This window comes from Micromys minutus (assembly GCF_963924665.1).
Source record: "Micromys minutus genome assembly, chromosome: 2".
Classification (NCBI taxonomy): Eukaryota; Metazoa; Chordata; class Mammalia; order Rodentia; family Muridae; genus Micromys; species Micromys minutus.
In genome coordinates this window covers 76365086-76377685 of record NC_137971.1, presented here as the reverse complement: position 1 = coordinate 76377685, position 12600 = coordinate 76365086, and the positions used below count along the sequence as shown (strand labels likewise).

The 12600-nt window shown below is 37.4% G+C and overlaps 2 protein-coding genes across 3 annotated transcripts in view; both read left to right on the top strand.

Annotated features, from left to right (window-relative positions):
- Positions 1 to 438, top strand: part of LOC308417669 (phospholipid-transporting ATPase ABCA3-like) — a gene marked incomplete at both ends in the record, with an annotated part of 41134 nt that extends 40696 nt beyond the window's left edge. The window contains one exon of the mRNA XM_080913008.1: positions 338 to 438. Coding sequence (XP_080769134.1) covers positions 338 to 438 — 101 coding nt within the window. The remainder of the gene's footprint in view (positions 1 to 337) is intronic.
- Positions 439 to 1873: 1435 nt separating this feature from the next.
- LOC308417378 (phospholipid-transporting ATPase ABCA3-like) overlaps positions 1874 to 12600 on the top strand; it is a gene marked incomplete at both ends in the record, with an annotated part of 87661 nt that continues 76934 nt past the window's right edge. The window contains 3 exons of one of the 2 annotated variants that reach the window (XM_080912658.1): positions 1874 to 2042; positions 5662 to 5843; positions 8939 to 9073. In XM_080912658.1, the coding sequence (XP_080768784.1) occupies positions 1949 to 2042; positions 5662 to 5843; positions 8939 to 9073 (411 nt within the window). Of the gene's footprint in view, positions 2043 to 5661; positions 5844 to 8938; positions 9074 to 12600 lie in introns of those variants that run through there. The other variant, XM_080912657.1, reaches the window with a different exon arrangement.

The following is a 12600-nucleotide window of genomic DNA, read 5'->3' as shown; positions in this document are numbered from 1 at the left end:
ATAAGTTTAAATGTACCCTCATTAATAAAAAAGATATATGCAATGGAAATGAAAGGTATAAAGACAGAAGAAAATATATATATACAAATATAAATGATTTTTTTATTAAAAAAAAAGGAAGAGCCCAGACATGACATTATGAGTAAAGGAACCTCCAAAGAAGCCACTAAGTTAGCTTTCTATTGGCCAGCTACTGCTGGGCATTCCACCTACACTTAAGATTAGTTTGCTTCACCCATAACTCTTGTAAAAAACTAAATTTTTGTTTGCAAGTGATTTTCAGCTGAAGATTGCTTATGTGTTAGGGATAAAGGCTTGTGTCCACTTCTCCTTTTAGCTCCAGGACCCCATCTGGTGCAGACCCATGCAGGCCCTGTGCATGCTGCCTCCGTCTATGTGTTAATATGTGTCAATCATGTTGAGTTAGAGGGCCTGTAGGACATTTTACTGTGGAGGTAGGCTGGGGTGGGAAAGGGGCCTGGCCACTTACATGGCTTTTGTGGTGTGCTGCTTAGGGAAGGGTGTACAACCTTCATATATGTCTATACTTTAGAGAGCTTCCACTGATCGAGGTTTTCATACTGTCCATCAAGTGACCCTTCATCCCTTTCCTTCCCACTTGATCCTCCCATCCCAATGCCCCAGCACCATTCTTAACTGTCTATCAATCTCTTTCCAATAAGATCTCTCTATATCCTTACTCCATCACTCTATATCTAGCCTCTGTTGTTCTATAGATTTTACCTTGTATATAAATCACTTTTAGCTAATAATATCCACATATATGCAAATACATACCATTTTTGTGTTTCTGGATATAAGTTGCTTCACTCAGGGTGGTGTTTTCTAGTTCCATCCATTTTACTGTAAATTTTTTTTCTTTTTTGTTGTTTTTGTTGCTAAGAATAATGCTCCATTTTTATAAATATTGCACATTTTCTTTATCTACTTATGTGTTGAGGGACATCTATGTTGTTTCCAATTTCTGATTATTCTAAATAGGGGAGCAATGAATGTGGTTGAGCAAGTGTCCTAGTGGTAAGATGAAGATCCTTTGGGTATAGTCCTAAGAGTGGAGCGGCTGGGTCTTGAGGTAGATCTATTCCCAGCTTTCTGAGGAACTGCCACCCGATTTCCATTGAGGCTGTACATGTTTATACTCCTGCCAGCAAAGGATGAGTGTTCCCTTACTCTATAACCTCACTAGCATGAGCTGTCACTTGTTTTATTGATCTTAGCCATTTTGACAGGTTTAAGATGTAATCTCAAAATAGTTTTGTTTTGCATTTCCCTAATGGCTAGGCATGCAGAATATAACTTTAAGTGTTTCTTGACTATTTGAGGTTCCTCTTTTGAGAATTCTGTTTAGATTTGTATCTTATTTGCTGATGAAACTTTTTCCTGATTCCGTATGCTGCCGCCTTCCCTGAATGGCAGTGATACTGGGAAGCAGTGCCTGCAGTCTTACTGTTTTGTTTCATTTTTCTTTTTACTTTCTTCACTAACCCTGATTTTATGTCCTATTAATATTTTGATGAGAATTATTTCTCTTTATTTGTAATTCTTCTCTCATATAATACATCTTGGCCACAGTTTCCCCTCCTTCCACTCCTAGTTCCCCATACCCCCTTTCCTTAGATCCGTTCTCCCTCCATTTCTGTTCAGGAAAGAGCAGGTTTAGCATAACAAAATCCCATGCTTATGAGATTAACAACACCCAGTATTTCACAACTATCTACATGTTCAGTTATTTTGTCTACTTCATAGATAAGATTGAAACATAGTAGCTTTTTGGAAACATATATAAGTGCATTCAACTTCATTATCTGTTGTAGTATAAAGAGTTAATTGTAATTTCTTATTTGAAGCTCGTTTGGCTGCTTCTGCTGGGAACCTCCTGTTTTTTGCCAGTTTCTTTCCCTATAACTTCATCTCTGAATACTATGGAATGTTGGACCTTACTACCAAGATAACTGCCTGTCTGAGTGCAAATGTTGTGTTAGCACTGGGGATTAATATTTTAATCAAGTTGGAAATACAAGGTGGGTATTGGAATTGCTGATTCAATTCTTAGAAGATAAGAAAATGTTACATTTCCCCAGAACTTGCTTATTATATGTAGTTATGTAAACATGAAACATACAAAGCTCCCACACCTAGCTGGTAAGTTAAGTGCGGAGAGGAGTTAGCTTCTTAAGCACTGCAGCCCATGGTATATTGCCCATACTGCCCTACTCACATGAATGTACAGACAGCACTAGTTGGATTCGAAAGTTATTTTAAAAAGACATGAAGTAAGAGAGAGGGTTGGGGAGGAAGTCAAATGAGGTAAAGGTGAGGAACATGGAGTGGATATGTCCTAAGTGCATGTATTTGTGTATAAGATTACCAAAGAATAAACAAAACTTTAAAAGGAAAGAAAAGGCTCAAATTGTTTCATCTTTTTTCTATGAACTTACACTGTCAAGTAAAATCATTTTAGAATTTCCATTATTTTTATTCTCTAAAAAAATTAAAATCTTGACTTTTTCCCCATGCAAGGCTGTGGTTTTATTCTTTTGTAACATTGCTTAACATTTGCCCAGAACCAACCACTTCTTATCCATGTTTAGGTGGTTTATGGTCTGTGTATGTGGTCATATGTACATATTAATCTGCAAAATAAATTCCCACTTGCAAAAGTACTGACAACTTACACTGAGCAAGGAGATAATGCCTATATCCTAGCTACTTAGCAGGTTAGGATGGAACTTGAATCCAAGAGTTTAAGACTATCCTGAACAACATAGCAAGACTCTGAATTATTTTTAAAATGTCTAAGCTATAAAAGTCCTGTCTCAAAGACTACTAACATAGCTTAAATTTTATTTATATTGCAATAGCTATCAAATAGATGATTTTAATTATAATATACTTATATTTTTTAAGTCTTTTAATACCAGTATCATAAGAATTTTATGACAGGATACTAATTTTGGGTTTAGGGGTTGTTTGTTTTGGGGTTTTTATTTGTTTGTTTTTTGTTTTTGAGATACAATTTAAACTATTATCCCTGGCAGGCCTAAAACTTACTATGTAAACCAAACTGGTCTTGGACCCACAGAGATCCCCATGCCTCTGCCATCATAGTATAGGGAGTGTAGAGAGTCACACACCAACTACATGCCAATTAATTGTTCTTATTGGCGATTTTATTTATTTACATTTTATATGATATCACCCTTCCCAGTTTCCCCTCCAAAAACCCTCTATCCCATTTCCCTCCCACCTGCTTTTATGAGGGCGCCTCCTCACCTACTCCCACCTTGCAGTCCTAGCATTCCCCTATACTGGGGCATTGAGCCTCCCCAGGACCAAGGGGCTCCCCTCCCTTTGAGGCCAGATAAGGCAATCCTCTGCTACATTTGTGGCTGGAGCCATGGGTTGCTCCAGTGTTTCCTTTGGTTGGTGGTTTAGTCTCTGTGGCGTCTGGTTGTTGCTATTGTTGTCCTTCCTATGGGATTGCAAACCCCTTCAGCTCCTTCACTTCTTCCTCTAGGTCCTCCATTGGTGTGCCCATGTTCAGTCTGATGGGGGGCTGAGAGCATCCTTATCTGTATTAGTCAGGCACTGGCAGAGCTTCTCAAAGGACAACTATGGCTCCTGTCAGCAAGCACATCTTGGCATCAGCAATAGTGTCTAGGTTTGATGTCTGCAGATGGAATGGATGCCTAGGTGGGGCAGTCTCTGGATGACCTTTCCTTCAGTCTCTGCTCTTCTTTTTCTCCCTGCATTTCCTTTAGACAGAAGCAATTCTAGGTTAATACTTTTGAGATGAGTGAGTGGCCCCATCCCTCAATTGGGGATGGTGCCTAACCTCTGGATATGGTCCCTACAGGTTCTCTCTCCCTTTTGTTGCATATTTCAGCTAATGTCATCCCAGTTAGGTCCTGGGAACTCCTTGCTTTCCTAGCATCTGGGAGTTTCTAATGACTACCCCCAGTTCTCCACTCTATTCTGCACACCTCCATTCAATTTCCCTGACCCATTATACTTCTCTCTGTCTCCTCCCACACCTGATCCTGCCCCCCCTTTTCTCTCCCCTCCTCTCAGCCTCCCCCTCCTGTAACTCCAAGGTCCCTCCCTCCCTCTACCTCCCATGATTATTTTGTTCCCCCTTCTAAGTAGAACTGAGCATCCACACTTTGGTCATCCTTCTTGAGCTTCATATATAGTCTGTGAGTTATATCATGGGTATTTTGAGCTTTTTGCCTAAATATTCAATTATCAGTGAATACATGTCATGTGTGTTCTTTTGTGACTGGGTTACTTCACTCAGAATGACATTTTCTAGTTCCATTCATTTGCCTGTGAATTTCATGAAGTCATTGTTTTTAGTAGCTGAGTAGTACTCCATTGTGTAAATGAACCACATTTTCTATATCTATTCTTCTGTTGAGGGACATCTAGGTTGTTTCCAGCTTCTGTCTATTATAAATAAGGCTTCCATGAACGTAGTGGAGCATGTAATTCTTAATGTGTTATTATTATCCTATTTTGCTGTTCTTTTATCATTCAGGTTACATCTGAATTTTAGGACCAGTTCCATCAAGTTCTATGAAAACCATCATCAGGACTTAGTGAATTTTTGTTCTATTTTTCAATTAATGTGAAGAATTAAGAATACTTAATGTTTTCAACAGTGATTTAAAACCTTCTAATAAGTAGCCAATCACATGACTGTGTATGTTACTTATTTGTAGATACTTCTGTAATTATTACTTTGCAGGAAACATTAACAATCCATATTACTTCATCTAGGTCCTTAGTTCCACTGGTTTATTGTGGAAGAGCACAACCATTTCATTTTCTAACTATTTTTAATCAGGTTTATCAGTTTTACATTAGTTGTTGTCTCTTTTCTCATAAATTATCTTTCAGGAACTCTTATATTGTTTGAGGCAGGAGGACTTCAGCTTACAGAAAATTTCCTGTGGTGTATATTTTAACTCCTGTGACTTCTAATTTATTGTTCATTACCTCTCAAAATGGATTAAATTTGATAATCACTTTTGTTTTCCATGGGACTTTTTATGTTATGCCTCTTTCTTTTAAAATATCTATTGTTCATGGCTTGTTCGTGGCTGTTGAGGGGGAAAGGGCAAAGGTAAAGAACAGATGAGCTTCCGGAAGTGTTGTTCTTTGTAAGTCTCCACTCTTGAGGCTTCTCTCTGCAAACCCTCATCCCTCTCCTGCTATGGACACAGGAAAGGAAACACACTTCTTTTCTTCCTTTGCTGACTTTGTTTTGCAGCCCCGTCAGTGCCCAGTGCCGTCGCGCAGCAGAACTCATTGATTTTCTCTGCTGTTTGGTAGTCAGTCAGCTTCAGCACTGCTGAATATGTTTTACACATTTGGGCATTCTTGTGCTTGTTTCTGTGGGAGGAAAAAAACTTCTAAGAGGAAAAAACACAAATTTACTAAGTCTGTTCCTTCCTTGTTCTTGGACTGCTCTTTGTTTGTTTCAGTTATTCATTCAATTTAAGTCATTCTTGGTCGTTTTAAAAGTTTTGAAGAAAAAAGGGAGAAATGTAACCACCTTGTTCTGTAGTCATATAATTGCTAAGGACAATTCACAGTGCAGAGATTTCACCCATGCCCAATGTCTCCCTTTTATTTCAGAGATCGGTGTAAAATGGCACAACCTTTGGACACCAGCCAGTCTTGAGGATAACCTCAACTTTGGCTATATGCTTGGAATGCTCTTGTTTGATGCTTTCTTATACAGCCTTGTTACCTGGTATGTAGAAGCTGTCTTTCCTGGACAGTGTAGTGTGCCTCAGCCATGGTATTTTTTTCTTATGGTGAGTTTTTTCTTTCTTTCTATTTTTCTTTTACTGAAAATGGATTTTTTTTCATACAATATATTCTGATTAGGGTTTCCTCTCCTTCAACTGTTTGGTCCTCACACCCCCTTTTATGGTGAGTGTCAATGTTGCTGTTATTTCAAATGTTCATAAGCTTTGTAAAGCTACTTCATAAATGTAATCAAATTTAAAAGCCAAATATAGATCATCCTAATCTGAGATGTAATCAAAATTAAAAGCCAAATATAGATAATCCTAATACTGAGATACTATGCATTTCTTGATGTTCCATAAATTCTGCTGTCTATATAGTTGCATAACTTGTATGACTAGAACACTAAAACATTCAAAACTGTAAGTGCTATGACCCCTCTGTCCCTTAGATTAGAGAGCTAGGAACCAATGAGAACTTATACCAGATTAATGTGAGGTGCTTTATTAGATTCTAGCAAAGAGAGAACTAAATAACTCCTGCATCTAAGTTTTAACACTTGGTCCCTTTCAGGGGCTAACCAGTTATTTGCATGAAGTAGAAGAACATCTGCTTCTTATCCCTCAGATTGCCTTATAGTGACTGCGTGGTCACAGCGGAGACACGGTGGCCAAGTGTGATAAGCCAGGGCTCCAAGTTCATTCTCTGAAATTCAGTTCAGTCTTTCCTCTACCTTGAGAACCACTAGCAGCTTTTTTTTAACACTAGAGATAAAAAATGTAGATAATTTGGCTGCTAAGTATTATACCTGAAAATATATTATAGCTTTGTTCTTACAGGAAGAGTAAACTGAGCCAAGCTGTTTCCTAGTTCTTAGAAATCTTCACTGTTTTAGTGAAATACATATGACATAAAATTAGCAATTTTTTAAAAAGTCACTAATACTTAGTATATTTACAGTGTACATTCACAGTATGCAGCCTTGACCCCACAACTCACAGTTTTTCATCTCAGAGAACTAAAACTATAATCTAAAAAGGAGTCATCTTCTTGTTTTTTTTTATTTCAGGCACCTCTAACTTGTTTGTTTTTTCTATGAATTTATCCACTCAAGGGTGTAATAATGCAGTCATAATAATTACCTATCTGTGGATACTTCTTAAGTGGTTTTCCAGGTTTACTTATCAAAGGGACCAAGTGCAAAAGTTTAGATATAGGAATTACTTAGTTCTCTCTCTTTTAGAATCTAATAAAGCACTGCATATTAATCTGGTGTGAGTTCCCTTTGGTTCTCAAGCCTGTAATCTAAGGTACTATATCCCCAGACTACAGTCATAGCACTTACAGTTTTAAAAGTGTCAGTATGAATTAATCTTTACTCATCCTGTTGTAGGCTGCATAATATTGCACATCGCACTGGAAGACATGTTTATTGTATTTTGTTGAGAATATGACTTTTTAACCATTTTGAGTATATAGCTAGTAATAAAATTGATAGTTCTTCTGGCACTTCTGGATTTAAGGTTTTGGAAACTAAAAAATTCTAACAAATTATCTTTTTTTTTTTTTTTTTTTTTTTTTTTTTTTTTTTTTTGTCAGCCCTCCCAGTAAAGTACTAAGGTTCCATTCCCTCACTCATGCATTCCTCTTACAGCAGTTACCCTCATAGGCTTTATGTGACATTTAACTGAGTTTTCTGTTAACAAATCATAGGTGTGACATTTATGTGCTTATTGGCCTTTAGATGTCTCATTTATAGAAACAGATATTCAGGTCTTATGCCCATTCAATAATTGTTATTTGCTTTCTTATGTATCTAATATGCTAAACCCTTTTTTGATATGATTTGCAAATATTCTCTCCCATTCTGCAAATTGTCCTTTGCTCTTCATTGTATTCTTTTTTATTATTGATTCTTTGTGAATTTTAGATCATGTTCCCCAATCCCACTCATCCCCATCCCTCCATATCTGCCCTCTGTCCATGCAATGCCTCCCTAAAAGAAAACCAAAAACAATGTGCTACTGGAAGAAAATCAGCCATTGTGGGGCTGGCTCAGGTACACAGGTGCAGTAGACATGAAGCCACAAAGCTGCTTGGGTCCTTCCTCTCAGTTCCCTTTTTCTGCTTCTGCTGCATGACCTAGAGTCCCTCTGCTTACAGCAGCAGAAACCCATCATCTGAGTGCCTTCCTGCCCTTACCTGAGTCACACTGCTTCTTAATGTTCCTGACAGGTGAACCCTCCCTCATCTTCACAGGTCATGGCAGTGCCTCCCACCTGCCTCCAGTGTGCCCCTCTTTCAGGATGACATTGCAGGCTTGTTCATAGTTTAAGAAACAAAGTTACCAGTCTTTGATCATTGAGTATTGTTATCTATAACTTTGGAGTTTGGGTAGTTTTTTTATTTTTTTATGAAAACACTTTGTTTCTAGATTTCCAAGATTTTTATTATGCATGAATTGAAATGATCCTATGATTAGTGTGATACTAGAGTGATTGATTATAGTATCTGGAACCATTCCTGAAATACATTCACTTTGGAATGGCATATAATCATCTTAATATACTAGTGGATTCAGCTTGCTGGCATTATATTGAAGAGTTTTGCATCTATATTATAAGATGTATAGTTTGTCTAGTTTGAGTGTTAGAATGATGCCAGTCTCAAATTGAATTTGTTTTTTTTTCAAAAGTTGAATAAAAACTGTTAATTTTTGTTTAAATGTTTGAGAAAATTTCCTAATGAAACTATTTAGTCTAGTCTTTGTAGGAGTGGTATTATTTCTGATTCCCTTTGTGATAGATCTATTCAGTTTCCAGTTCTTTTTAATTTAATTTTGTATTCTTTAGGTTTGATAATGTTTTTCTCATACTCCAACTTTTCCCAGACCCTCTCCCACTTTCCCATCTCCCTACCAAACAACCCAACTTTATGTTTTTTCTTTCTTTCAAAAAAAATTTTTATTGTTACTAATATTTTCTATTTATTCATTAATAAAAAGAATGTTGTATAATATGTTCTTTATCCCAATCCAAGCACTGAGTAAAAAATTAACAACAAACCCTTATTTTGGGCATGATTTAAAATTTTAAAAACAGTATATTAAAACAAAATTTTATGCTTATTTTAGTTAATGATCTCCTGTCTTTTTCTGTAGCACTCATATTGGTTTGGCAAACCAAAAATTAGAAAGTCTGCAGAAGAGACAAAGCGCCTCCCTGTAGTTCATAACTGTTTTGAGGCTGAACCTACCAACCTGGAGGCAGGAATCCAGATCAAGCATTTGCACAAGGTATTGTTTCTAATGTTCCTGCAGGAACCCAAAACCAACGATCATTGAGATTGTTCATGATGGGCTAATCCAATAAAGAAGAGATTCTTTCATTGCTTATTTGCATCATAATTAATATAGTTGTCCTATGAGAAACAAAACTTGGTTGGAGTTGATACATTTTTACAAATGATGTATTATTCACTCCATCTTTATTACTTTCATTCTTCTGTAATGGATATAGCAACAGTAATAATGTGATTTTGTAAAAATTTATGTTAATAAATAAACTTAATACAGTGCTTCATTTAGATGTGGTAAAAGGTATATTGTTACTGGCAGCCCTCTGGTAGTTAACTTCTGCTTTTTTAAAATCTGAAATAGTCTTATTTCATCTTCAGCTAAGAAAGATTTTTTTTTTGTTATTGGTTTTTGTTTTGGGGGAGAGTTGTTTTGTTTTATTGTTTGTTTTCTCAAAACAGGATTTCTTTGTACCTCCTGGCAGAATATTTTCATTGGATATAAAATTTTAAATTTGGACATAAAATGTTATATATTTTATGTATACAGTATATATGTGTACTGTGTAAAGGGTTTATAATTCCCAGATATTTAACATATATTACCACCCATTGGTTTTAATAATTCATCTAAGTGAGAAAGTTTTAAAATCTGCTCTCATCAGATTTCAGATTTAAAAAATGCTATATTATTAACTATCATTACATGTTGTACTTAGGCCCAAAGGTTTCTTTTGTAACAGAGTTGATGCCCTTAAACCAGTATTGGTCTTATTAAAACACAATAGGACAAAGCAGCAACCCACAGATTGGGAAAAGATCTTTACCAACCAACATTTTATAGAGGGCTAATATCTAAAATATAAAAAAAAAAAAAAACTCAAGAAGTTAGACACTGGAGAACCAAATAACCCTATTTTAAAAATGGGGCACAGAGGTAAACAAATAATTCTGAACTGAGGAATCTCGAATGGCAGAGAAGCACCTAAAGAAATGTTCAACATTCTTAGTCATCAGGGAAATGCAAACAAAATGACCCTGAGATTTCACCTCACACCAATCAGAATGGCTAAGATCAAAAACTTAGGCAGCAGCAGATGCTGGGGAGGATACAGAAAAAGAGGAATACTTGTTGGTGGGACTGAAAGCTGGTACAACCATTTTGGAAAACAATCTAGTAGTTCCTGAGAAAATTGGACGTAGGTTCTACCTGCAGACCCAGACCACTACTGGGCATATACCCAAAAGATGCTCTAACATATAACAAGGACACATGGTCCACTATGTTCATAGCAGCCTTATTTATAATAGCCAGAAGCTGGAAAGAACCCAGATGTCCTTCAAGAGAAGAATGAATATGGAAATGTGATGTATTTATGAGTCAAATACTACTCAGCTATTAAAAACAATGACTTCATGAAATTCTTAGGCAAATGGGTGGAACTAGAAAATATAGTCCTGAGTAAGGTAACCCAGTCACAAAATAACACATATGGTATGTACTCACTGATAAGTGAATATTAAGCAAAAAGCTCAGAATACCCATGGTACAACTCTCAGACCATATGAAGCTGAAGAAGAAAGATGACCAAAGTGTGGATGTTTCAGTCCTACTTAGAAGTGGGAACAATAAAATTATTGGAGGTAGAGAGGAATGGGTAGAAAAAGGGGAACAGGATCAGGTATAGGAAGAGACAGGAGAGAAGTTCAGAGGGTCAGGAATAAGTAGCTGTGGGAAATGGGGAACTGGAGGTAGCCACTGGAAAGTCCCAGATACAGGGAAGCAAGAGGTTCCCAGCACCCAACAGGGATGACATTAGCCAAAATAAATAACAAAGGGGAAATAGAACCTGTAGAGACCACCTCTAGTATTTAGGCACAGCCACCAGTTGAGGAATGCGGTCACCCACCCATCTCAAAATTTTTAACCCAGAATTGCTCTTCTCTAAAGGAAATACAGGGACAAAGAGTGAAACAGAGACTGAAGGAAAGGTCTTCCAGAGACTATCCCACCTAGTGATCCATCCCATCTGCAAACACCAAACCCAGACATTTGCTGATGCCAAGAAGTGCTTGCTGACAGAAGCCTGGTATGGCTATCTTCTGAAAGGCTCTGCTAGCACCTGACTAATACAAATGCAAATATATGGAGCATGTTAGGGGAAGGAATAAAGGAGCTGAAGGGGATGGCAACCCCATAGGAAAAACACCAATACCAACTAACTGGATCCCCCAGAGCTCCAAGGGACTAAACCACCAACCAAAGAGTATATATGAAGGGACCAATGTCTCCAACTACATAAGAAGCAGAGAATGGCCTTATCTTACATCAATGGGACAGGGGGCCCTTGGTTTTATGGAGGCTTGATACCCCAAAATGGGGGGATGTAAGAGGGATAAGTGGGAGTGGGTGGGTGGGGGACCACCCTCATAGAGGCAAAGGGGAGGGAGGATGGAATTGGTGCTTTGCAGGAAGGAAACCAGGAAGGAAGACATTTGAAATGTAAATAAATAAAATAACCAATAAAGAAAGAAACAAACAAACTTGTCTTCAAGGTGATGAGGTCAGGGACCACTACAATCTGACCTTTCTTAAGCTCTTAAAGCACTATCACATGTCCCATTTTAGGCCCATTGTTTTCCTCAAAATGTTATCCATATCTGCAGCAATTTTTGTGTGTGCTTATCTTTTGTCCCATTATGTTTTGTGAAGGCTTCTATAAAACAGGGATTATGCATGATTTATGTTAAGGTATAGGATCATATTCAAACATCTCTTGTTTGCATATTGAGATAGAGTAGGTGAATTTGAAGGAACAGTAAAATATTTTTTCAAACAATTATTTTGATTTTTACATTTATTGAAATATAGGTTAATAATATAGATATATTCAGGGTTTTAGACATGCCAATTTTGAGGTGTTTATAAACTTACACATTTATGAGATACAAAGCTACATCTAACTTAGAGTAATACTGATGACATAACTACTTTGTGGCATGGCTAAGGGGAAGGGTCTCGTTGTTAATAAAGGGTTTAGTGTAGAGAGAAAGAACAGCCAGAGGCATCTGAAAGGGTCCAGAGCAGAAAGGGCAAGTGGACTGAATGTGACCTGGCCATGAGAGCATCAGGAACAGAGCAGAGCAGAGTGCAAGAAAATAGCAGGGTTATAAGGAGAATGGGGAGCTGGGAGTAGGGGAGCCAGTGAGCTAGGGGACTGTAGGGGACATGCTGAGGTAAGAAGAGCCAAGATGCTAATGAGTTCTTTGAAATGTATGGAACATGTACTGTGATATTGTCTAGAGGCTAGCATGCTCTTTGGTATGCTAACGAGTACCACCCTTAGCCATTTGTCCCTTCTGCCAATGATAAAGGAGATGATCTTTTTGGTAGAGGGAAACAAGCTTCACAAATTACTGAGGAATGCCAGCTAACTGCCAAAAATCTTCCTATCATCCAGGCTGAGCCCATTTCTGGGTATCTGGACTGCCTTTTGAAGTTTGGGGAACTAAAAATATCATCCATTA